The sequence below is a fragment of the Achroia grisella genome, unplaced genomic scaffold (assembly GCF_030625045.1).
Source record: "Achroia grisella isolate CSIRO2021 unplaced genomic scaffold, CSIRO_AGI_Agris_v1 utg1112, whole genome shotgun sequence".
In the NCBI taxonomy this organism is placed as follows: domain Eukaryota; kingdom Metazoa; phylum Arthropoda; class Insecta; order Lepidoptera; family Pyralidae; genus Achroia; species Achroia grisella.
In genome coordinates this window covers 809,546-837,266 of record NW_026712582.1, presented here as the reverse complement: position 1 = coordinate 837,266, position 27,721 = coordinate 809,546, and the positions used below count along the sequence as shown (strand labels likewise).

Here is a 27,721-nt window from a genome sequence, read left to right as displayed (position 1 = left end):
TATTCTCTGGTAAATTTCAAAGAGTCTTCCGGACAGAAGAACTCGTATAGAGAAACCATCATTAAATAAAGCGATTGTCAACTGTGTCATTTCTTGTGTCACCTCTCTCGGTTACGTCAGTCAGCAGCCAGCTGATTGAATTTGACATGGCGGTTACGACTGACTACGGACGCCATATTTACTTCCGTTTGACGTTTAATAATAATAATTTCTCAGATTCCCCTACCGGTTTGCGAGCCTTGTTCCTAGTAATTGTTAAAACGTCATTTTACTCGAATTCGTTTTTACAATAACGTTTCGGCGCTGTTCTGGTTTAATTTCTCTGCAAATCGCATTACATTCAAGTAAGTAATATTTTAAATACATTTTTTGGTACTATCAATTTTAAACAATACATTTTCTCTAGAAAGTGTCTACCATCCTACGTAATAACCGCAAAACTATGAAATTGCGTGTCTAAAATGCTTACGCAATTTAAATTCTTCCACACGCTCTTTTGAGTATACCAAACTTTACGCTGAAATCGCAGATTATTGTATTTTTTCTCTTTTAATACATATGACGATAAAACTAACCTAACTTTGCCGATCAATAACATTTCGAATTTATGACAAAATCTCCATTCTTTTGTTATAATTTTACATGTATTTATCCAATGTTTATTCTGTCATGTAACGAAATGGATTCTACGAGCGGTATTAGTTTTTTTTTATAATGAAATGGTCCTCCCGTTTATTATAGCGGTACCTATACGATAGCGGTGCACTATTGGAAGATCATAGAAATTAGTTATTATACTGTGATAAAACACCAGGAATTCATGACTAGTTTGCAGTACTATGTGAAGGTCAATCTAGCTTAATAACAGGCTGTTTTGTCCCCATTGTTAAGAATGACCTCTGTCCACTTTCTGCTAACTGTATACTATTTAATTGTGTATTGGCTATGATTTAGTTCCAAATACATTATTTTAAATTTATTTTCCCTTTCTTTATTATGGGTGTAAACTAGTAATTTTATAAAGATATAGTAGTACAATGTATGAATAAATATTTTGCTTTTCTTAAAGTTATACTTGAGAAATTAATAAATGTAAATTATTAATACAATATTTACAGAAATACACTGTATTTAAGCTTTATTGTCTCATTTAATGTATAATTGAATATTTACTGTGATTGTCTTGTTTAGGAGGTCATAAAGTCCCAACTACAACATACAACACAATCAGTTGCACATTTTACAATAATTTACAAATAACTAAAATATTTGTTTAAATATTTGAAAATCAACTTATTACTTCTACTATTAATTGTCATTAAATTTTTCATTACAATTAGTAATTTGTAATAGCATGCAATCTTTGTAAAAATAGATAAAACACAGTTTTCCAAGTACTGCATATCAACTTGAATTTGTAATTACTTTTATAATTGTAAAACCGAGTACTAAAAAACTAATAGATTTTGCAGTTCTATAATCTACTATTTTAGTAGTTAGAGTTGATATATCTTTAGCACTGGTAAAGGAAAATGTGTTTATTTTTTTATTATCACAAAAACAACTCTGATTGCCAATGTCAAATTATGGAGGTTACACTGTATTAAAAAAGCATAAAAATCAATCATGTTCACTTGACTAGTTTATACAAAAAATATTTAGAGTTAGAACAATCTGAAACCGTTACTTATAGAAACATACAGAATTTATAAAATTATTGTTGGCAATCAAATCAAATCAGAATTTATTCATTCTAAATAATGGAGTGACAGCAAGGCAATGATGATTGTTTCTATGCACAAAATATTCAAATCAAATCAAAATATCTATATTAATGTAGGTTTATTACAGATTCTTATGATATGTCAAATCTACGGTCAGTTTGGAATGATTTCGAGTTGAGAGGACAAGAAACTCAGATTGTATTATTTTCAAATTCACATTCATAGACACTTGTCTGTGAACGACAGATATAAGTTTTTATGTGTGAAAACTAATATTTCTTTTCAAACAAAAAAAAAGTATTGTAATCCAATAGTACACAACAAAATCTAAATGTATCCAAGATATTGGAATCTTTGAATAGTCAATAGATTCACAGATAAGTTTTAAATTTTTAAATTGTATCTTCATTTTTTTTAAATTTATTCTATTTGGGTAGGATATAGAGGGATGGTATTCTGCCATAGTTCCAAAGGTCTTTTATAATTAAATTCTTGTTACAAATGCTAGGTGATGCCAGCCACAAACGATAGGAAAAGACTCCGAGAGTCTGATGGAGAGGTCAATGGGAATTTGCCAAAGAAACATCTTATAGAGAGGTATTGTTTTTGAACAAAATATGGGATGACCTTTCGCTTGCCTCAGCAGTATAGTTATGGTTTGGGGTATTGCATGAAATTAATTAGTGCAAATAATTAATTTATTGTATGTGGGCCTTTCTCTACTAACTGGAAACTTGTCTATTGAAATTTGTCCCAACCTATTTTTCAACAAAATTAAAAATATAATATGTTAAATCGATAGATAGTTATAATATAAATGCATATGAACAAGAAACCATTGTAATTTTCCCTTATTTTTCGAATTATAGGCAATTTTGTAAAAAAATGCGGCAGAGGACTGTTTTGCCACCCAGAGTACTGTTTTTTCCACCCTGAGGACAGTTTATATCAATGTTTATTTGAAGAAAAACACAATATTAATTATTAATTGCAATCAAATAAATTTTCTTCTTTATTTAATACTGTATCCCATATAGAAATTTTCGTTTTCATCGCCTCTGAATGTATTTCCTTTAGCATCACAAATTTTTAAGAAGGTTACTGTTAGTTCGCCTTCTTCCGTGTCTATGTATCAGCATATTCAGTGTTTCTTACTAGAAATTTAACCACGATGTAATCACCAATCATGCAATCAAGATGTGATAGTGGAATTCTGTTGGTTGATTGAGCTAGGTCCAGCCAGTACAACGTCGTTGTGGGTCTCCATTGTGGAATCCTGTGAGTTGTCCATGTTTTCACTTTCAGAGTCTGTGTAAATATCATCTACGTTAAGTTTTGTCTTGTTTTTGTACTCTAACACTCCTAAATTGAAATGCTGGCACTCATCTTCACAAGTGCAACTTAAACTTTTCATTATGAGTTTCGCGGTACTTGGAGCTAATTCCAGAGGACTTGTTATTATTTCAGCCTTAACTTGATGTATTTTTATAGAGCCATTAAAGTTTTTTAAATTAACTGTTTCATTTTGAATGTCGTCTGTCAATTCTTGGATGGCTTTATCGTCTATCGTGAACAAGTTAATTGCGGAACATCTTCGTTGAATAGCCTGTATACTAATGTCTCAATATCACCTCCTGTAGTGACGACGACATCAGCGGTTCTCTTGCAGGTCTCTCCAATGCCAAGTTTTTGACTGCGTCTATGCGAGCTTCTGGCGAATCACGCATTTGGGTAAGTTTAGTGTTAGGTGTGTCTACATTTTCCTTTGTCCTAGCTTCTTCCAAACGTTCTAATCTCTTCTTATATTTCTCGGATTTTTTTCTGTAATACTCTAACTTTTTGTCTTTATCCTTTACAATTTTGTTTCAACGTTTCTTTCTAGCATTACGCTTTCTCGCATTACTTGCATCACTTCGCGGAGTGGTCATATGGTATTTTCTCGTACAAAATTATTTGTAATTTCTTTCAAAGCTTTTTTTTGCTTGCGCGATAGATAGCACAGTGCTTTCTCTATTCTTTAGTCACAGTTTTGTGTTTACGTCGACTCATATCATGAACTGACTTTCTTGTACCTTTTTCCCTCTTTCATTGGTAGTTCCGACGTACGTTTTCCTTCAATTGCTCTCTTTTTACTGGGTAATTTTTTAGCCGTTGATGTCTTAATCTTCCTGCAATTCGTTTCTGCTCTTCTATTTCTTCTTTGGTTTTAGGTTTCTTCTTTGGTGACATTGCGGCAATTCTTAAACAATAAAACATTCAATATATAAAACTTTCAACATATAAAAAAACCGTAATGGTTTAGTTACTAGATACGTATTTTATTTTATATTCTAAAATCCATAATAATAGAAAAAAAGACCTGAATTAGCGGAACAGGCCAATGTAAGAAAGAAAGACGCTATTGGCAAGCAGTAGGTTAGTGCAGACTATAAAGACTATTAATAAAGTACACGGACGTCAAATAAAACAGTCCTCTGTCCCATTGAACAGTCCTCTGTATTATAAATTTCCAGAGGACTGTTGTACAGAGGACTGTTATTTTTACGTAAAAATGTCATACCACGTATCAGTTTAAATATTATTTCACAACATAGAAACAGGTCTAAATTATCACACTGAGCAATTTTTTTGTTAAATAAATATAATTATAACACATAAAACACTGTAAAATAGACTTACCAGAGGAATGTTCACTCAACATTACAGAGACGTGGCTCCCACACAGACGCGAAGTTGTCACTGCGCAAAATCTTGGAGACTTGTTCAGCATGACGACCGAGTAAACTTCACACTGTTAACGTTCCATTTCACGCGAAATATACCCATAATAGTGTTTAATATTTTTGTGGCGCGATATTCAAATTGTGACAGTGGACTGTTCACAAATGTATCGGACAAAATTCGAACATGTTTTTTGTTCACATGCATTCAATATTCTTTATGTTCATAGACTTATAAGATTTTACATTTTTAAATACAACTAATAAAAACCGAACCGAATCATACTCGATCCGGAATTAGGACATAACAGAGGACTGTTTTTAGTGACTTTCAGACCAATTTTATGAAATAATTATGATTCTAAATATTGATTAAGCTTGGCTCCTTAAATAACAGGTTATATATTATGTGTTTTAATAAATAAAACTATGCATTTACATAGGCAAATTTAAAAAAAATGCTTGGACCATGATTTTCCTGTTAGTGGAGAAAGGCCCATGTATTTATAAAATATATGTATATGTACATATATTTTTAGAAAGCAAATACTTATTAATATATTTATCTATTGAATCAGCAAATAGATGTAATCAACTATAATGAATTTGATATTTAATTACTTAATTTAAGTGTTAGTCTAACATTATTTAATGAAATTACTTTCGGGAAAGTTAAAATTTAATTAATTAATTTATTTATTTACTTACACAACTATTAAAATAATCAGAGTGTTGGAAACAACAGCATTTTATTAGGGTATTTCTATGTTATATGGCAACACTTTCTCTCTATTTTGTATTATCACTTCCATGGTAGAAGCGTCCTACCAATTGATTTCATTACCAAACACTTTTTCTATAGTCCATTAAGTAACAATAATGTCACCGAGAAATGGCATTATGTTGACATTAAGTCAATGAAATAATACTCAAAATTATGCTTATTATATGTGTATCATTTTTTTTTTAATAGATTACCTATGTCAAGAAATCTTAATAGTTGGAATTGCTCTATAAAGAGAAATATTATATGTATGCTACCTGTGTCCTCGGTTTCACAAGCCTTAAATTTCAATAAAAAATATAGCCTATATGTTATTCTGATGCAGCTATATTACTGTAAAGTTTCATCAAAATCCATTCAGTAGTTATTGCGTGAAAGAGTAACAAACATCCATCCATGACGACCTCGGTGGTCTAGCGGTCAAGCACACCGCTTTACGACCGATGGTCGCGGGTTCGATTCCTCGCACGGCACAAACATTTGTATTCATGAGTATGATTGTTTGTATCGGTCTGGGTGTTTTCTATGTATAATATGTATGTATTTACAAAAAAAAATATCTATGTATATGTATCAGTTATCTAGTACCCATAACACAAGCTCTAGCTAGCTTAACTTGGGTCTAGATGGCACTGTGTGAATTGTCCTGAGATTATTATTATTATTATTATTATTATCCATACTCAGACACTTTCGCGTTTATAATATTATTATTAAGATTATTAATTGGTATTATCAGCCAGTAAGTTTTGAGTTACAAGTGAATGCCTAAAGTAGTAAGTTTATCTAATTTTATGATTGCCCAAGTTCAAATTAGTATATTATCAATAAATATCTACATACTGATTATAATCCGTCTAGATACAAACATATGTTGGATTGTCGCATTCTTTTAATAGTTGATTGCAAATTGCACACGTGTGTATTCTCAGCTAATTGTCCTGGAAAATAATCTAGCATTGTAATTAGTGCAGTTATGAGTCGACAAGGTTTTTCTATTCCCATTACGTTATCGATTTAATTGGGAGGGGGTTGGTAGTATAGGGAACTAGTCGCACCCTGCTAAGGGATTTTTTTTATACGTAAAATTTGGATCGATCCCCCGTCTAGTTCAAACGGTGATCGAAATTACGGCCTAAGCCGAGGTTTGAACCCCTTTAGGGGTCTAAAGGTGCCTTCAGACTAAAGTCGTATAAGTCATATCCATCAGGCGGGAGTTGGCCTTCAGCCGCTCCATAAGTCCTTCCTCGGGTTTGGATGATTGCGAGTATGAAAAATAGATAGTAGCCGATTCTCAGACCTACTGGTCAAGTCGTATGGTAACTAACACGAGAAAAATTCTCGTAAATACATAAGATAAATTTAGTTTTACATCCTTGTACCGAGATTCTTATGTTCTATTTTTGTTTTAAAGGATGATAATGGATTGGTGCACTCACCTGCGCTAACGGTTTACGCTGGCGGGGCACCAGTGGAGGATGATAAGATGAACATGAAGTCAGATCAGTTAGCCCAACGTGACAAATTCACCGGGAATGTATCACGATGGTTTTCAGGGGGAACCGCGTGGAGGTCGATCTGATATGGTACATTGGAGATCATTAGTCCACATTACTAACAATCCCCTACTCCCCTCTCATGTTCTATTGAAATGATTTAATATTGTGCAATCGAAAGTAAGCTGTAACGTCATCTCGTCAGTGGGATATTTCCGACTCTTAACGCGGGGGAAAAAGAAATTCGGTGATATGGACTGTTGACCTCATTGCTATTATGAGACTCCAAAGTACCATGTCTGATTAAGATCCACCCGGTTTCCCCTGAAAACCACCATGAATTCCTGGTTAATTTGTCACGATGGTCAAACTGACCTGACCTTTGCTATTTTATCATCCTTCACTGGTGCCCCGCCAGCGGAAACCGTTAGCACAGGTGGGTGCATCATTTCATTATCATCTATTTAAAAAAAACTGTTAATACCGTTACTGATGACGTGATTTCATGGACTGTTGACCCCATTGCTAGTATGCGACTCCAAAGTAACATGTCAGGTTGACATACATCCGGTTTCCCCTGAAAACCACCATGAATTCCTGGCAAATTTGTCACGATGGTCTAACTGACCTGACCTCTGCTATTTTATCATCCTTCACTGGTGCCCCGCCAGCGGAACCCGTTAGCGCAGGCGGGTGCGTCATTCCATTATCATCTATTTAAAAAAAACTATTAACGCATCTACTAATGACCCCATCTTCCATCTGTCGGTTGATTATACGGTTTCTAATATAAACATCAACTATATACCCAACTTCGGTCCAACTTCTAAATATTGTCCAGGATTTCTATCAGACCGTGCTAATTTGATGAGTCAATCCCAAAAGTGATGAGCCGACTCAGCTAACCTAGCGGGCCTCGTCGTGTGTTAATTTGTCAAGATAGATCTAGCTGACAAATCGGGGTTAGTATATATGGTTACTATGAATTTAGTCGTGGATGTTTTAATGATACTAATAATCGTAACGTATTAATTGCATTACGTACTGAACAGGGCGGGAACACAACTACTATTTTAATTAAAAATCAAGTAATAGTAAACATGTGTATTTTTCCCAAAAGGGCTCACAGCGAACAGGAAAGTAACAAAAGAAATAGCAAAAGTGACATATAAAAAACAAATATCAAAAATAAAAAGAACGGTAGACAAGCTGCCAGCAACAGATGGTCTAGCGGTTTAGCGCACCACCTTACTTCTGAAGGTCGCGAGATCGATTCCTCGGGCGGTGCAAACATGTAGTCATAATATAATTGTTTGTACTGGTCCTTCGGGTGTTTTCTATGTATATTATGTATGTATTTACAAAATATATATGTATTTATATCGGTTGTCTTACACAAGCTCTGTTTAGTTTGCTAGATGCGACTCCATGGATTGTTATAATTATATTGTTTACCTATATATTCTTCATGTGATGAGACAGCTTTCCGAATAAGCGGTAGATTTAAAAAAATGTTGACTATTCAAAAGTGCTTAAATTAAGTTTATTTGAATAAATGATTTTCTATTCTATTCTATTCTATGTAAAACAATATGGCGGATAATCTTATTAAACGACTATTTTAAAAGATTTCAAAATTACTATTTTATTATTAAATAAAAATTAACTGTTGCTATTACTCACCAAAAAGTATTAATGTAATTCTAAATTATAATATAATAATAATAATCTCAGGACAATTCACACAACGCCATCTAAACCCAAGTTAAGCTAGCTAAAGCTTGTGTTATGGGTACTAGACAACTGATATAAATACATGGATGCATTTTTTTTTTAATAAATACATATTATACATAGAAAACACTCAGACCGATACAAACAGTCATACTCATCAATACAAATGTTTGTACCGTGCGAGGAATCGAACCCGCGACCATCGGATAGTAAAGCGGTATGCTAAACCACTAGACCACTGAGGCTGTCGAAATTCAAATTCAATAATCATTTATTCATATAGTACATTTTAGTCGCTTATGAACGGATTTTTTTTTGTAATTTATATTTTTTTCCCTACCGTTCAGTTCAGTATACAGATTCAATTGCGAAGAACTGACTAGAAACTCAATTGAATTACTTTTATTTTTTTTAAAAGCCAGTTTAGTTACAATGTATATTTATATAGGTGTCTATGTCTAACATTAAATTAAAATCCCGTGCATGAACAATTTGCCATGCACGCTCGTCATTCAAGTAATCGTTTAGTGAGTAATAGGCTTTGTTCAGTAAATATGATTTAACAGATGTTTTGAATTTATTGAAGGGTAATTCCCGTATATTCTTTGGTATCTTATTATTAATACTTAAGTAATTTTTATACCCATTATCTATACATATAAATAAAATTGGAATGTCTGTTTGTAATATTGAAATAACGCTTTTACTACATGCATATGAATATATATACGGTACATGTACCAAAATAACATTTTTTTATAATTTTGTCTGTCTTGTCTGTCAGTCTGTTTGTTCCGGCTAATCTCTGTAATGGCTGGACCGATTTTGACGGGACTTTTTTTGGCAAGTAGCTGATGTAATAAAGAGTAACTTTTAATTTGAATTTTATTATTAACTACTTTTATTTTGAATTTTGTATATTTTAGAAAAAAAAATGATGATAATAAATTCCACGCGGTAATATAATAATTATTCTATTACCCAATAATTATTATCTTAACCCAATATGGGTTAAGAAAAAGAATACTGCGAAGACATGTTTTTTTGAGTTTATTTGACTATATTTTTACTACTCAATATGTTTATATTATTATCACATATCATGGAATATCGTATAAATCATAATACTCTGTGATGTATGAGAATTAAAAAAAAACAAATCATTTTGAAAATCGAATCCATGTTACTCCCATACAGCTGTTGTTGCTTCTCCTTTAAAATTCCATTCAATGTAAAAGGTAGATACAATTTCATTGCAATACTAATTAATTTTAAAATAACAGCACTCAAATTCCCAATTCTAAATCATGACTATGGAGCACAAATGTTACTGCCGAGGGGATGAAGTCACAAGTTTGGATCTGGACAAGCCTGAACATCTATTGCCTATGATGAGACCGTTTTCCTTGAGGTTCCCTATTACTATTACAAATTAATTGTAGTAGTTAGTAGGTTTAGATGTTGGTGTAGATTTGTTACTGTAAATCATAGTAGTTACCAAAAAAGGCGTGTATTCGCTAGTAAAATAACATAAGACCGTTTTCCTTGAGGTTTTCTATTTGCTATTTCAAATTTATAAATAAACTAGTAATGTAGGTAGGTAGGTTTAGATGTTGGTGTAGATTTGTTACTGTAAATCATAGTAGTTACAAAAAAAGGCGTGAATTCACTAGTAAAATAACTGCTGACAAACCATATTTGAAAACATGTTAAAATATATTTATTCAAATTCAAATTCAAAAATCATTTATTCATGTAGGACATTTTAGCCGCTTATGAACGTCAAGTTTTTACATTAGAATTTTTTTTTCCTACCGTCCAGTTCGGTATATAGATCCAATTGAGAAGAACTGGCAAAAAACTCAATTGAATTACTTTTTTTTTAAATCCAGTTTATTTACAATGCATAGGATTTTATATAGGTGTCTATGTCTAACATTAAATGAAAATCCAGAACATGAAAACTATTGCCATGCACGCTCGTCATTCAAGTAATCGTTTAGTGTGTAATAGGCTTTGCCCAGTAAATATGATTTAACAGATGTTTTGAATTTATTTAAGGGTAATTCCAATATATCCTTTGGTATCTTATTGTAAAATTTTATACCTATTCCCATAAAAGACCTATTGACTTTTTCTAAACGATACTTGGGGACAGCAAGTTTGTCTTTAAATCTAGTATTAATGTTATGAATATTGCTGTTTTTTGGAAATAAGTCAAGATTTTTATGAACATATAGGATATTTGAATATATAATACTAACTGTACCGCTACTGTACTTTGTCGGTGTGGAATTTAACTTTATTTTTCTAAATTAAAATATTTTTTTCTAAAATAAGTGTAGCCTGAGTTACTCCTTATTACATCACCTACCTGCCAATAAAAGTACCGTCAAAATCGGTCCAGCCATTTCAGAGATTAGCCGGAACAAACAGACAGACAGACAAAAATAGTAAAAAATGATATTTTGGTGTATGTACCGTATTTATATTCATATGCATGTAGTAAAAAACAGTTATTTCAATATTACAAACAGACACTACAGTTTTATTTATATGTATAGATTTAATATGAATCATTACGAGTAAATGGCAATAGCGAATAATAAGATTCCCTGCAAGAACCTTCTACTATAAGTAATTTTAGAAATATTACATTTTCATATGCAATTAGTGAGAATTAGTTAATTTGTTATTACAAACAGACACTCCAATTTTATTTATTTGTATAGAGTATTAGAACTTCTTTTGTGGTAATTAAAAATAATGTGTCACGTTACTAAAATTTCAAATGAATTCATAATAATATTTCTTTCTTAAATATATTATTATTGCATATTTTTTATCAGAATCGGTAACACTCAATCGATTTAAATACTACATAACTTTGGAAAAATTCTAGTTCACTATCACCTCTCTTGTTTTATGTTATATATTAGATTTTAATCACGGCATCGAACCTTGCTATCTCCTATTCAATTTAGCTGCTGTCAAATCACCGTACTAAATGTCAGATAAGTGGCACGAAGTGAAGTGGTGTCGAATACACGATAAACTCATCAGAACCTATTTGCATTATGTAGATAATTTTTATTTCTAGTGTACAAATGTAGATTTTTATCTATGTTTATCTGTGTACTGTTTATCTCTCTAATTATCGGCTATAAAACACACCACTGTTCTCACTCGCCGGTTACAGCGTAATGGCATCATGACGCCAGCAGTGTGCGCAAGAGACGACATAATGTTTCCTTCTCTTTCCCACATATACGATAATCTACTATAATTACAGGTTGTCAGCATATTATCCAAAAGTATTATATGATTTTATTGGATAGGAAATAAATAAGTGTAGTATTTTTAATAATTATTAATTTACAATATCACTCTATCCTGTAGAATTTTTTTTTATATAAGAAGAAATAGAAATAAAAATAATCTTTATTCAGGTAAACTTAATAATAAGCACTTTTGAATAGTCAAGTTTTTTTATTCTACCGCTTATTCGGAATGCAGATTCATCACAAGAAGAATAAGCAAGAAACTTGTGTGTTGCTTTTTAAATAAATATTGATTTACTTATATTTAATTAACAACAAGTATTAGGCATGCGACAATCAACATAGAAGGATCAGTGCAGATATATTGGCTCTCTTATCTGATACTATATCTTAAGGGATACCAGTTTTATTGCCTGTGACTTTGTACGCGTATAAAACCCCCTTAAGGTTAAAGTTTTTTCAAAAATTGCATGTCACTAGATGGCGTGATACGTCCAGTGATAATTATCATTACTTAGCAAATAATTATATTAATTATTGATAAATAAATTATACTCGGAGAATAATAAGTTAATCTATACATCTATACATATAAATAAAATTGAAATGTCTGTTTGTAATATTGAAATAACATTTTTTTACAATTTTTGTCTGTCTGTCTGTCTGTTTGTTCTGTTCTGACTAATCTCTGAAATGGCTGGACCGATTTTGGCCGGACTTTTGGCAGGTAGCTAATGTAATAAGGAGTAACTTAGGCTATTATTATTTTAGAAAAATAAAGTTAAGTTCCACGCGGACGTGGTCGCGTGTATAGGAAGTTGATAAATAAGTTATATCGCGAGAATTAATAATAATAAGTTAATATCAGATAAAGTATAAAATTAACTTTAAAATTTAGGTCGTGGAAATTGATCAGTGATCATCGTCCTTCACTTTACTTATCTATAGATAATTTCTTATATAGATAAAGTTGCACACCTGATTCCAATTTGCAGCGATAATTTTATAAACTAAAAATGTAAAAAATGTTATTTTGGTGTTAATACCGTATTTATACTCATATGCACGTAGTAAAAACATATATGTATGTGTATGTAATTTATATGTATAGATAAGCAGTGATAATATAATAAATGCGATAGTAATTCTGTCCGTCTGTCTGCCGCGCTTTCACGACAAAACTAATGAACCAATTTAAATGAGATTTGCTACACAGATAATCTAAACCCTGAGAAAGAACATAGGCTACTTTTTAAAGTACAATATTTATTTGAAAAGAATACGAGCTGATCTTCTTGTCAGTTCGTCTCATCTCGAAATCATTCCGAACTGCCGGTAGATTTGACATATCATAAGAGTCTGTATTAGACCTACATGAATATAGATATTTTGAATTTGAAATGCGAAAAAAGGGTTAAAACGGGAGATGAACGGTTATTATTAAAGTTAGAAGCATGATATTTATATTTTAGGCTATTGATTAAATATAAATAAATATGACATTCAGAGTTTGTAAAATTTTTACCCTTAAAAGACTAAAATAAAATTGGGCATGAAAATGTGTATGGAAATTCGTCAATTCTGAAGTTAAAACGATGGAATATTTTCTTTAACTTTTTGGGTTAGATTAACAAATATCGAAGTCTCGGGCACAGTTAGCATCTCATAAATTTAAGCTTTCCAAGTGATATTTTCCGAGCTTTCACAAACATTGTCGTTAAACATGTATATGAGTATATTGTTTAATAACAAACGCATATTCGTGCCAAGTGCCAGTACAATGCAGATAACTTGAAAGTTTGAAACCTAATTGCATTGTCATATTGTTCCCAAGGTATAATAGTAACCTCGAGGTTGTGGAAACTGATGCCTTCACTATTGAACTCAAATACGCATATTTAGACGTTAGAATAGAATAGAATAGAAAATCATTTATTCAAATAAACTTACATTGAAGCACTTTTGAATAGTCTTTACATTTTTTTAATCTACTGCTCATTCGGTAAGCTGTCTCATCACAAGAAGAACGAGCAAGAAACTTGCGTGCTGCTCTTTTAAATAATTTTATTACTACTTTACATTTTTAAGTTTAAGTGTGTGAATACAAACCACCAATTAGCACTAATTCAATTAAATACTCAAATAGAAAAATATTGAATATATAAGCAACTGGTTAAATGATTAATAAAAGGAAATCAGTCATAGTGATTAGAGCAGACCAGTCACTACAAGCAGCACCCGTTCACGAGTATGACGGATGAGCCAGCCATCACTGCGCTCGACCATATTTTAGGGAGCCCAATGACCCGGCCCACCACGCCGCCACAAGTCTGGACATTTTAGTGAGCATGACTACTCAAAACACTAGACCACGTCATAGCTACTTACAATTCGTTATTCCAAAGACTTCACAAGCTACATGAGACATGGTTTGACGGCCTCGGTGGTCTAGTGGATTAACACACCGCCTTACTTCCAATGGTCGCGGGTTCGATTCCTCGCACGGTACAAACATTTGTATTCATGAGTACGATTGTGTGTATCGTTCTGGGTGTTTTCTATGTATAATGTGTATGTATTTATGTAAAAAATATATATGTATTTGTATCAATTGTCTAATACCCATAACACAAGCTTTAGCTAGCTTAACTTAGGTCTAGATAGCGCTGTGTGAATAGTCCTGAGATTATTATTATGGTATAGTGGAAATCAGTTGTTGATATACAACTGTTGCTAGCAATTCTTGTTTGAAAGAGGTTCAAATTGACAGTTTGAGTAAATAGTAGATTTAATCGTTTCATAAAATGTTAGAAAATCGTGAAAACGTTGTCTACTCCATGCAATTACCAATTGTAAAATACTAGCTGTACCCGCGACTCCGTCCGCGTAATATACTATTTTATGCGGAGTAAGTCGCGGGTACCTTGACCAAATAATGAAAAAATATTTAGTAATCTAACCCAATAAAAAAGTTACATCGTTCTAGCTTCAAAAATGAAAATTTACATACATAATTCTATATTCAATCTACAGCCTAAAAAATAAGATTCAAGCTTAAACCTTCTATATAACCTCAGTGTTAATAGGCTATTTATCTCACAGACCAGTAGATATATCATATACATATGATATATGTATACATATATATGTATTTATAAGTACAACACGATTTTGAAAATACCATTGTTCTAGCAAAATCATGAATATTACTAAAATATAAACATGCTTATATGGACAGACTATCGTGTTTCTAGCAACTTTTCAAAATGAGCACTGGTTGAAATGTTTTCACTCTGTGTTAGTAAAACAATTAGTCGATTTCTGTGTTATAAAAACTTTAATAATGTTATTTAATTGTAAGAAACATATTTGATGAAAATTGATGTGAGAACATCAATTTTATTGAAATTCTTTTTTTAATTTTGAATTTAGAATTAATGATTTTTATGTGTAGTCTTTTTATTCGTTATTATGAATATAATATTTTGAATTTAGAATGAATGATTTTATATTTAGTCTTTATATTTGTTTTTATGAATTTAATATTATGAATTTAGAATTATAAATTTTTACGCTTATTTCTTATATTCGTTTTTATAATTGATATATAAATTAATTTTATCTTTCAAAGATGATTGCCGACAAAAACCGGTTGGTACAAAAGCATTGTAAACGGTTCCCAGGGTCAATAACCTCGAAGCTGTACTCTCGAATATGCTGACATGCAATGTACTTACTGAGCATTTGTTCCATGGAAATGGTACACTACTGGTCAAATTGTGGAGGAGAACAGCATCTCTCGATTATACTGTACATGTTTTGGTAGCGGAACATTTACCTGGATGTCTGGAGGTTGATAGGTCCGATTGTAGTCAAATCAAAACAAATCAAATATCATTATTCGTGTAGGACATTCTAGTCGAGTTGATATATTTGTTTAAAATAATAGTAGTACTGGTTTTTTACTTTGTACTAGATTTGACTCGCGACATTTACTGCTTTTTTTGAGAAATGATAGTGTTTTGGGTGTCACATTAAACAGTTTAGTCGCTAGCTAATAAACAGATAGAAACAATTTTACATTTATAATATTAAATTGTTTTTTTTTTTATTAAGTTGACAGATTATTTTTAATCATAACAATAATTAAAGTATAATCCGAATAAAATAATAATTCATGGAATATTTTTCACAACGTTCGAAATTCAAAACACATGTATTACAAGAACATTTTGACTTATTATGACTCCCAACTATTTAACTTTTAAAAATGGAACACAGTTATTTTGTTTTTTTTTTTTTTTAAATTAGAACCATAACTAAAGCAATAGACACAAACTAAATTAGGGCCTAAGTGTAAGTAGCATTTGTCTCATTTTGATTTATGGAATTTCTAATAAAATAGAAAAGATCGGATATACATTTGTCAATTTGAAACAAATGACTCCTGAATGTTATTATGTTCAGGCTACGACGAAAATTATTTCTATAGCGTTATTAATGGTAACTCAAAAACTAGTGGTGAAATCTTCACCAAATTTATATAGAAACACGTATGAAGATTTTAAATAAAATCTGTTATTACCTACATAAATATGAGACGTAAAAAGAACAAAAAATTAATTAGAGGTTTAGCACACCGCTGTACTTCCGATGGTGAAGTATGAATTTTGAACATTTTCTTCTTTTAAAGTACTGACTACTGATAGCCTTCTAAATTTAAAGGTATTAAAAATAGTGATGATACGGAGCTCCGTAACCGTAACCGAAGCTATCGGATATCCGATATGAAAAAATATCCGTAACGATAACCGAATCCGAAATAAAAGTGTCGGATAATATCGGATAGGTGCGGAGACTAATTGAGACACTTTATGTATACATTTTATTGGCTATATTTGTATTTTACTTTTAATATACCTTAAAAAATTAATATCCGTAACCGAAATTATCCGAAACTAACGGATAATCCGAATTATTTCATATCCGTATTCGAAATTTCATATCCATAACATCCCTGATTAAAAACAATATCTGCAAATTGACAGCCCATGATTTTGAGAACTTCTATCGTTTTTTATGTCATTTGAAAGTACTCACAGACTTCTAAATTTAAATGTATTAAAAAACATATCTAGCAATTTGACAGCTGTATATGTACAGTCATGATTTATCTGCAGTGTACTTTATACTGTCAATTGTCATTCTGTGATATTGCGGACTTTGATAACGTCTAGTGTGCTTCCATTATATCCAGCCAGTTGTACCGCGAACAGTTCACGGACGGACGTGTTGTGTATTGTGATATATAGTGAATAATTTAATAGGTATTCTTAATTATTTAGTCGTTGAGAAATATTTTTTTTTTACATCGTAGGTTTAATGTTATATAGTTTTAGAATTTGTAGATGGGTCTATGATTTTTAAATTGGAGTTTTATTTTATTGATACCTACATTTTAAATTGTTAAATTTTTAGTTCTTCTGTAGTGTAGTTTACTTTAGTTTTTTTTCAATTACATTAGTTACAAATAATTAGAAACTTTTTTAACGTTGACTTTTTTTTAACATTACTTTATTATTTTGTATAAGTTAACAGTTGAAGTTTTTTTTTTTTAATTTTGGAGACAGATTAAATTTCATTGCATTTTTATTTCGTCTAATTTTAGAATCGACTAATTTAAATAACTGTCCTATAATGAACCTTATGAATATAGTCAAATCTAAGAAAGTTATTAACGGTACTCAATTTCGACAGGTTAACGTAATTTGTAGCCTATGGCTATGTTAATAGAGTGTGTTTTTGCAGCTTTAACAGAATGCCGCTGCAGTTGACCAAACCCGCGCCCCAGTTCAAGACCACGGCGGTCGTGAACGGTGAATTCAAAGATGTCTCTCTGTCGGACTACAAGGGCAAATACGTGGTTTTGTTTTTCTACCCACTAGACTTGTAAGTATGAATTTTGTTTCTATACCTATTTAAAAAAAAAAAAATAATCGTCCAACCATCTAGTGAGACTAGATGGTTGGACGGTTATTTTTTTTAGACATAGACATAAAGGAATTATAAAAATCTATACCTCGATACATATAAATAAAATTGTGTCTGTTTGTAATATTGAAATAACCGGTTTTTACTAATGTAGTACAAACAAAAATTGTAATAATCGTCCAACCATCTAGTCTCAAGAGAAAGGAAATATAAAAATCTATACATATAAATAAAATTGGAGTGTCTGTTTGTAATATTGAAATAACTAGGTTTTACTAATGTTAAACAACAATAAGTACAAACAAAAATTGTAATAATGCATGTGCATATGATGAATATACATACGGTACATACCCCAAAATAACATTTTTTGCAATTTTAGTCTGTCTGTTTGTTCCGGCTAATCTCTGAAATGGACCGATTTTGACGGGACTTTTTTTGAGAGGTCGCTGATGTGATAAGGAGTAACATAGGCTACTTTTATTTTAGAAAAATAAAGTTAAATTCCACGCGGACGAAGTCGCGGGAACAGCTAGTAATTAATATAAACGAGAAAGTTTCCATGTAACTTAAACGACAAACATGCATGGCAATAGTTGTTCATGCACGGTATTTTCTTTTAATGTTAAACATAGACACCTATATAGATGTACAATGCAAACAAACTGGCTCTTAAAATGAAGAGAAATTCAGCCGAGTTTCTTGTCAGTTCTTCTCAATTTAACCTGTATACTGAACTCGACGGTAGGGAAAAAAAACTTAACTTTAATATGCAACTTTTAAATTCAATTACGGAGGTGACTAACTGCAAATGCTAAACCGTCCATGTTACAAGGGAATAATTTAAACGTAAAGTATTTATTATTGATGGAGATATTCAGTGGATTACATATATAGCAGTAAATATAACCCATCAAAAACATAAATGTGAAATGATAGCCGAGTTTAATATTATGATATATACCTTGATTGTTGACTTCTACGACAAAAGAGATGAGATCTAAATGGGTACCAAGTTCAATGGTCTGTCCTGAAATGTATTTATAACAATATAAAATATATATAATATAAAACAATATTCTTCTTATAACTTAAACGATAATATACTGTAGCCAAGTTCTAACTGTAAATCTATCCTTTTGGCGGACCAGTTCTCATATACCAATTATTACTTTCGATTGCTAGTTACTACTAATATTAAAATAGGAACCGACAAGTAACATGTTTAGAACTTGCGAAGGCTACAGTATATTTCGTATATATTTACTATATCGAACTCTGAAAAGGGCGAGCACAATAGATCTATGTAGGTCGCAGTGCTACAGGTGCTACACATCTGACAATAGCCCAAACAATCCAATAAAAATAATGTCCTTTGCCTACAAGAAACCCATAGAGACAAATACGCTAGCAGACCGGTACTATGGCACACCTGCTGGCTTGTCCTCTGTGCCCAGCAGTCTGCACAAAGGGGGACTTAAGAGATGCGACGGAGTGCGAAAGGGTTGTCGAGGCGTTCTGAGGAAAATATATATAAATATATGTATTTGGTTGCCGTTGAAACGAAGAAGAAGAAGTAGCAAAATAGCATATCAATAATTAACTCTCTTAAAATACTAATCACTAATTATATATATTAATTATAGTTAGACCTATAATATTTGATTAATGTTAACAAGATAGTAATGAAGTTTCCACAATGATTTATTTCGCGTCTTCCAACGTGAGAACATATACAATTCGTTCACGGCTTTTGTACACAATGCTAATGTATTTCACCTTCGATCTTCGAACCTGCACTCACATGTACTGTAGCAATTTAAAACCAGTTTTAAAATTCGACACGTATTCTAAATTGAGAGTTGCGGCAAATAATTGAATTGTCATGGATATATACTCGTGTTTTTAATGGATGATAACAGTGTGGTTCTGTTGTAGTTTATTCATGTAGTAAGTAATAATACGAAAAAAGACCAGGTAAACGGAGAAAAATATATTATAGGTATTTTTCTCATAATATATACTAGATAAAAACCCGGCTTCGCTCGGGTGAAATGTGGGTAGATATTTCTGTAGTCATCGGTTCTCATGGAATATTAAAAGTAAGTAAGGCATAGATTTGTAAAGCTTTGTCATTGTGTTTAATAAATATAAAGTGCAAAAGGTTTTAAACAAATAATTTTTATTTTTTTGTAAAACATTATGTTGGGCTGAAAAGAACTTTTATCCAGAGCCGTAAAACTAATTAATAAAAAAAATGCCAAATTTGTCTCGCAATCAGCCAATTTCAGGTTTTAAGAAAAAACACATACTCTTTTATCATAAAAAAGTGTCAAAAACAATATTTTCGCGAAACGTCCACGACTAAAAAAATGCTAGTGAAATGAAAAGATGGCGACTGCGGCTTGTTTGTCAGTGTCATTAGGATTTAACGAAATACTCCATAATCCGAATTTTGCAGATATATGTTGTCGACTCGAAATCAATATTATTTTATGTTTTGTTATTCACATAAGATTTCGTTCGAGTCTTACGGCCCTTGACGAAATTATTAATATAGATAGACAACTGACATAACAGAATAGAATGAAAGTGAAGTAACAAACAATAATCTAGAAAAGAAACTCTAAATTTTAAATACAAATTTAGAATATAAAACGTTTCTTCATTATCCAATTACAATAGGTTCTCCCTCCTGCGCTAACGGTTTACGCTGGCGGGGCACCAGTGGAGGATAAGATGAGCAATGAGGTCAGGTCATTTAACCCATCGTGGTAATTCACGATGGTTTTCAGGAATGCGTGGAAGGCAACCTGACATGGTACATTGCTAATAATGGGGTGATCAGTCCGACAGTCGTTATAAACAATTCAAATTCCTTTTTTTTTTTAAGGTTTCATAATTTTTTGCGTTATCGAGTTATTTTTAAAAAAGGCATTTTTTTTTTATTTTTTCATACCTTTCCTTACTCGTAAATTTAACTTAAAATTTCTTTCTGAATTTTATTATTCACGTATTTGCAGACTTATTGTAATATAACCAAAACTGATCACATCATGATTTTCAAATTCAAATTCAAAATATCTATATTCATGTAGTTCTATTACAGACTCTTATGATATGTCAAATCTACCGTCAGTTTGGATTGATGTCGAGATGAGAAGAACTGACGAGAAACTCGGCTCGTATTCTTTTCAAATAAATGTTGTATATGTTTACAATAATACAGATTCATTTTTAAATTCAAATTTGGTATTCTCCCAAAGTTTGAATGTTTAATTTAATATTTTATTTGGACTATTGTGTAAACGTGACTATGGTTATATTGAATACTAGTTGTACCCGCGACTTCGTCCGCGTGGAATTTAACATTATTTTTCTAAAATAAAAGTTACTCCTTATTATATAACATGCCTCCCAAAAAAAGTCCCATCAAAATCGGTCCAGCCATTTCAGAGATTAGCCGGAATAACTCTGTTTGTTCCGGCTAATCTCTGAAACGTCAGACAGACAAAAAATATAAAAAAATGATATTTTGGTTTATGTACCGTATTTATTATCATATGCATGTAGTAAAAAATGGTTATTTAGAAATTACAAATAGACACTCCAATTTTACATGTATGTATAGGTTGTCAGTTCGTTGAATGATATTGTCATATATGCCACTGATACTTGTACTAAAAGGTCGAGAATCGCTTATCGCGTTCAAAGTCGATGATAAATAAATGTAAATAAAATAGATTGTACTAGAAAATGTATCGCTCACTATTAATCAACGTAGTTATGAAATTTCAGTAATGACAGCGTCGTTGTTCAGTGACTTAACACATTGAATTACGCTCAGGAGGTCGTGAGTTCATATCTGGATGCCAAAAAAAACTTGTCAATTTATATTTCTGGAATGTCGATATCATATCAAAATTAATCCGCGAGACAGCGATAGGCTCGACTTTTGCTATTTTTAATTTTTATTTTAAAGTACGATGGTGGCAAATAAGCATACGGCCCATCTGATGATACTTTAATTTTTCTTTTAAAGTACGATGGAAACAAACAAGCATACGGCCCATCTGATGATATTTTAATTTTTCTTTTAAAGTAAGATAGTGGCAAATAAGCATACGGCGCATCTGATGATACTTTACTTTTTCTTTCAAAGTACGATGGAGACATAAGCATACGGCCCATCTGATGATACTTTAATTTTTCTTTTAAAGTACGATGGTAGCAAACAAGCATACGGCCCATCTGATGATACTTTAATTTTTCTTTTAAAGTACGATGGTGGCAAACAAGCTTACGGCCCATCTGATGGTAAACTGTTATCGTAGCCTATGGACGCCTGAAACACCAGGGGTGTCACAAGAGATTTTTCGAATTAGATTCCATGTACCGAGCGAAATGTGGGGTTGTCAAGTGTTGTAAAAAAGAAATAATCTATATTCAAATAATCTTAATATAAGCACTTTTGAATAGTCACTTTTTTTTCATTCTACCACTCATTCGGAATGCAGACTCGTCACAAGAAGAAACGTGTGTGGCTCTTTTAAAAAGTTTTTTATCAAAATTCAAAAGAATGTTGCCGGCTGACGCGATCCCATCATCATCTGCTTCTTCCTTATCCCATTTATTTGGGGTCGGCGTAATATGTTTTTCTCTTCCATTCATCGCGTTATTTACTTCCTTTCTTACCATATCATCTTTCACACAGTCCATCCACCTCTTTTTCGGCCTTCCTCTGCTCTTATAACCATCCACATTTATCTAACTGGCTGACGGCTGACGATCCCATTGTATCATAAATGGCTACAGATTAATGTCACCTACATACTATGTGCACGTAGATAACGAGACAGATGACACATAATATAAAGAAATGGTCCTCTGAGCTATAAAAAAAAATACAGAAAAAAAGGCCTCAGTAGTTGCGACATCGACTCGCGAACTAATATCTTTGTACATGGAATTGACAAAACTATGACTGTCTCTCTCTCTCCGCAGCACTTTCGTATGCCCAACGGAGATCATCGCTTTCTCTGAAGGTGCTGACGAATTCAGGAAGATCGGATGCGAGGTGATCGCAGCCTCCACCGACTCTCACTTCACACACTTGGCCTGGATCAACACACCACGCAAACAGGGTATGTATTTATTTGGGTACTAGCTGTGCCGTGCTGTGAAATGTTATTTTGAAAAAGCTATTTCTTGAATTACTTTACGTTGAAAAGGCTATTTCTTTACTTTGCTTATTTTGGATAACATCATCGGTAGTTATTTACTTTTTTACACGAATGGCAACCCTCACACTGTCTTTGCTAAAAAATATTGATTTGACATATCATAAGAGACTGTGATAGACATACATTTTTTTTACACTATGATGTTGTAGCGCCGTGGTTAGCCTCATCACTGTAGCGTTACATATGCTGTGATGAGGTGGCGCTACATACTATATTATTTATTATAGTATTTATTTATTATGGTAGTGAATATACCGGTAAAATGATTGCACGATTTATTGTACACTAGCTTTTGTCCGCGGCTTCGCTCGCGTTAATTTATCCCCTTAGGGGTGGAATTTATCAATATCCTTTCTTAGGGGATGCCTACGTCATAGTAGCTTTATGCATACAAAGTCTCAGCCCGATCGGTTTAAAAATGACAAAGTTTCATACGAACTTTCATTCCCTATTTTATCCCCTTGGGGGTAGAATTAATCAAAATCCTTTCTTAGCGAATGCCTACGTCATAACATCTACCTGCATGCCAAATTTCAGCCCGATCCGTCCAGTGGTTTGGACTGTGGGTTGATAGATCACTATGTCAGTCACCTTTAGACTTATTTTACACTGAACTTCAATCTATGTTAGTGGAGACATAAACTAATGGAAGGGTCAAATGTCGACAGAAATATTACAAGTATAGGGACAATGGTAGCTGTTAAGTTATAGTGATAAGTATCCGAAAAATATATATCAATAGAATACCGTTGTCTTTGGTACATATCTATGAAATATTGTTGTCTATGAGAACATATTCAATAAAAGCTGAAATACCATCCTGATCATCTGGATGAATGGCGGTCTTCCACAGTGCGGTTTTCTAGAAACTTTGTGCCACGCACAACCTCATTGTGGAATCACCTTCCCGCAATGGTATTTCCGAAACGATACGATATTGAAACCTTCAAGAAAAGAGCTTATTCCTTTTTAAAAGGACGACAACGTACTTGCAATTCCTCTGGTGTTGCGGGTGCTCATGGTACGGTAATCACTTACCATCAGGTGAGCCGCATGTCCCCTGTGTTATAAAAAAAAAAAAGCACAGTTCCGTCTTGCGTCTTATTTCTTGGAGAGTGTTACAATTATTATTATCCCTAAAATACCAATAAAAGACGTCGTGAGTCGTGCCCATCATATTTCCATAGTAGCAATCCTACAATATATAGTCTGATGGTAAACGGTTACTGGACGCCTGTAACACCAGGTTTGCCACGTGCGCGTTGAATGATTGAAAAAAAAAATGATTTAATTAATAACCACATATAAAACAGATTGTCTTGTAATATTTTCCAGGTGGTCTCGGACCCATGAACATCCCAATCATCAGCGACAAATCGCACAAGATCTCCCGCGACTACGGCGTCCTGAACGAGGAGAGCGGCATCCCGTTCCGTGGTCTCTTCATCATCGATGAGAAACAGAACCTGAGACAGATCACCATCAACGACCTGCCAGTCGGACGGTAAGTGGTACACCATAGATTATCCGTTGACAATTCAAACAGCGACATCTAGTCCTAAGATAAGCAGAGCTTGTGTTATGGGAACTAGACAACTGATATAAATAAATAAATAACTCTGGACAATTAACACAGCGCCATCTAGACCTACGATAACCAAAGCTTGTGTTATAGGTACTAGACTACTTCTAACAAATTCTTCCTTATTTTTTTTTAAATAGAAAACACCCAGACCGAAACAAACAATTATATAAGTCATAAATACAACTGTTTGCGTCGTGCGAGGAATCGAACCCGGTACCTCTGAAGTTAAACGGTGTATATAAATACATGGGATTGTTAGTAACGTAGACTAAAGAACCTATTGCTAGCAATGTCTGCCAGGTTGACCTCCACGCGGCGGTTACAATAATTATAAATTTAACGACCTCGATGGTCTAGTGGTTTAGCACACGGCCTTGCTTCCGATGGTCGCGGGTTTGATTCCTCGCACGGCACATACATTTATATTCATGATTATTACTGTTTGTATCGGTCTGGGTATTTTCTAAGTATAATATGAAAAAAATGTATCTATGTATTTGTATCAGTTATCTAGTACCCATAACACAAGCTTTAACTAGCTTAACTTGGGTCTAGATGGCGCTGTGTGAATGTCCTGAGATTATTATTATTAATCTCAGGATTAATAATAATATATATTATTATTATTATTATTATGTATATATGTATATTATTTCTCAGCTATAGCTGACATAGTTTTATAGAGACAAGGACAGGCTTATTATTATATATATATATATATTATTATTATATATCTCCCTTTGATGTGGTAATAGACTTATCATTGCAGGTAAAAATCACCAAACAAATTATTAGTATTATTATTATAATGCTTACTCAATCACTATCAATCTCTCAATCACTATTAGACGGCGCTGTGATTATCATGAAATATTATTGCTATTCAATATAAGTCCTTGAATCACTCTCAATAATATTATAAACGCGGAAGTTTGTTAGTGTGTATGGATGGATATGTTTGTTATTTTTTCACTTAAAAACTAATTACTGGACTTTAATGAAACTTTACAATAATATATTCAACTTCAGAATAATACATCGGCTACAAAATCTGTTGCTGAAACTGCATTAATATCCATTGAACAGAGATTAAGTGCGTAGCGGTTTCTATGTTGATTGTCGCATGCCTAATCCTTGTTGTTAATTAAATATAAGTAAATCAATATTTATTTAAAAGAGCAACACACAAGTTTCTTGCATATTCTTCTTGTGATGAATCTGCATTCCGAATAAGCGGTAGAATAAAAAAAACTTGACTATTTTATACAAAAGTGCTTATATTAAGTTTATTTGAATAAAGATTATTTCTATTTCTATTTCTGTTGCGTAGTTTGAAAAATATATGCGTACAGACAGGAGGATCAATTTTGTTTTATTTTTTTTTTCTTTCAGCATATATTTGTCCACTGCTGGACGTATGCCTCTTGCATAATTTTCCACTTCAGTCTGTCTGTGGCGTGTCTTGTCCAGGTCGGTCCTGCCGTCTTCCTGATATCATCGGACCATCTGGCAGTTGGATCTTGGATTTAAAAACATCTTTTAGTTTCCCAAAAGCGCCCCATCCTAGCTGAATTCGCCTGTCTAACTCTGCGTCCAAGGACGCAGATCTGTATCTAGTCGGACTTTCTGGCCTAGATAGATGTATTCTTCCACGTGTTCTAAGGTGGTTCCCTGAATTGAAACCGATATCGTGTTTGAGGGACCCATCCACTTAGTCTTTTGCAGATTCATCTTTAGGCCTACTCGACCAGATACTTCACTTAGGCTACCGAGCATTTTAGCTAAGTCTTCTGGGTTTTCTGCCAACAGCACAATATCGTCGGCGAAACGGAGGTGGTTTAGGTATTGACCGTCGATGTTTAGGCCCATACCTCTTCTTCGACCTTGGCTTCGTGATCTTAATCGCACAGTCATGGTTGCTGATTTATATAGATTTTTCAGCAATGTGACATATCTGTAGTCTATTTGACAACGCTGAAGGGAGTCGAACACTGCCCAATGTTCCACAGAGTCAAACGCCTTCTCATAATCCACAAAAGCAAGGTAGAGTGGTCGGTTATATTCTCTTGTTTTCTGTATCACTTGCCTAACTGTGAATATATGATTCATCGTATTCTAGCCACTTCTGAAGCCCCCCTGCTCTATAGGTTGGTGGTCGTCTAGCTTCCTTGTCATTCTTGAAGTAAGAATTCGAGAGAATACTTTATATACCTGGCTAAGAAGTGCTATTGGACGGTAGTTCTTCAGGTTTGTTTTAACTCCTTTCTTGTGAAACAGGACGACTATACAGTTATTCCATGCCTTAGGCAGTATGCCCGTATTTTGTTTTATACTATGTAAAAATAATGTGTGAAAATAATACTAGTGCGTTATCGTGCTAAAATACTGATAAGCAGTATCAACCTACATTTGTGTCACTAATTATATAATCATTTTACTATTAATTTTACGATTTATTGAACATTATCGTAATCTGAATACTATAATTACGATTTACGATACGATAACACCGTTTGCTGGCATATTTGATTGATTTACATCCGTCTGATCGCCGATAAGTAATTGAGGAATTTGATATTGTTTTATCTAATTGCAACATTGAAACTTTCTGGAAAGTCCAAGGGTATATGGAAGACTTAAAGACTGGTTTTAGAATTATTTTTAATAACATATTTATTATAAGAATAGTTTATTTATTAAAAATAATTCTTATATATGAATTATTTTTAATAAAAAAAACTATTCATACAGTTCTCTTTAGTCTCAGCTAAGCTGAACTTGTGTTAATGGTACTGGACAACTGATGTTTATAAAATTAAATGAAATTTGGTACACGGTTAGTTTAGACCCTAAGAAAGGACATAGGCTACTTTTTAATGCGAAAAATGGTTGTAAGGGGTTGAAAGGGGATGAAAATTTTGTATGGAAATTTATTATTTTGTGAATTGGGTTTTTTTTTTATTAAATTATGAATATTTTTTCTTCATTTAGTCAAGGTAACACGCGCAGTCGCGGGCACAGCTAGTAATACAATAAAACATACATATAAATGCTTAAATACATTTTATTTCTAAATTCATATATAATAAAGGGTTCCATTCCTCGCACGGTGCAAACATTTGTATTCATGAATAAGATCATGAATACAAATGTTACCAAAATC

The 27,721-nt window shown here is 32.6% G+C and overlaps 1 protein-coding gene across 3 annotated transcripts in view; it reads left to right on the top strand.

The window, feature by feature from the left end:
• The first annotated feature begins 204 nt into the window (after positions 1-204).
• Positions 205-27,721, top strand: part of LOC131850039 (peroxiredoxin 1) — a 28,516-nt gene continuing 999 nt past the window's right edge. The window contains exons 1-5 of one of the 3 annotated variants that reach the window (XM_059200189.1): positions 205-344; positions 2,233-2,321; positions 17,548-17,688; positions 22,735-22,874; positions 24,309-24,477. In XM_059200189.1, the coding sequence (XP_059056172.1) occupies positions 2,236-2,321; positions 17,548-17,688; positions 22,735-22,874; positions 24,309-24,477 (536 nt within the window). In that variant the 5' untranslated portion in view covers positions 205-344; positions 2,233-2,235. Of the gene's footprint in view, positions 345-2,232; positions 2,322-16,975; positions 17,067-17,547; positions 17,689-22,734; positions 22,875-24,308; positions 24,478-27,721 lie in introns of those variants that run through there. The other 2 variants (XM_059200199.1, XM_059200205.1) reach the window with 2 other exon arrangements.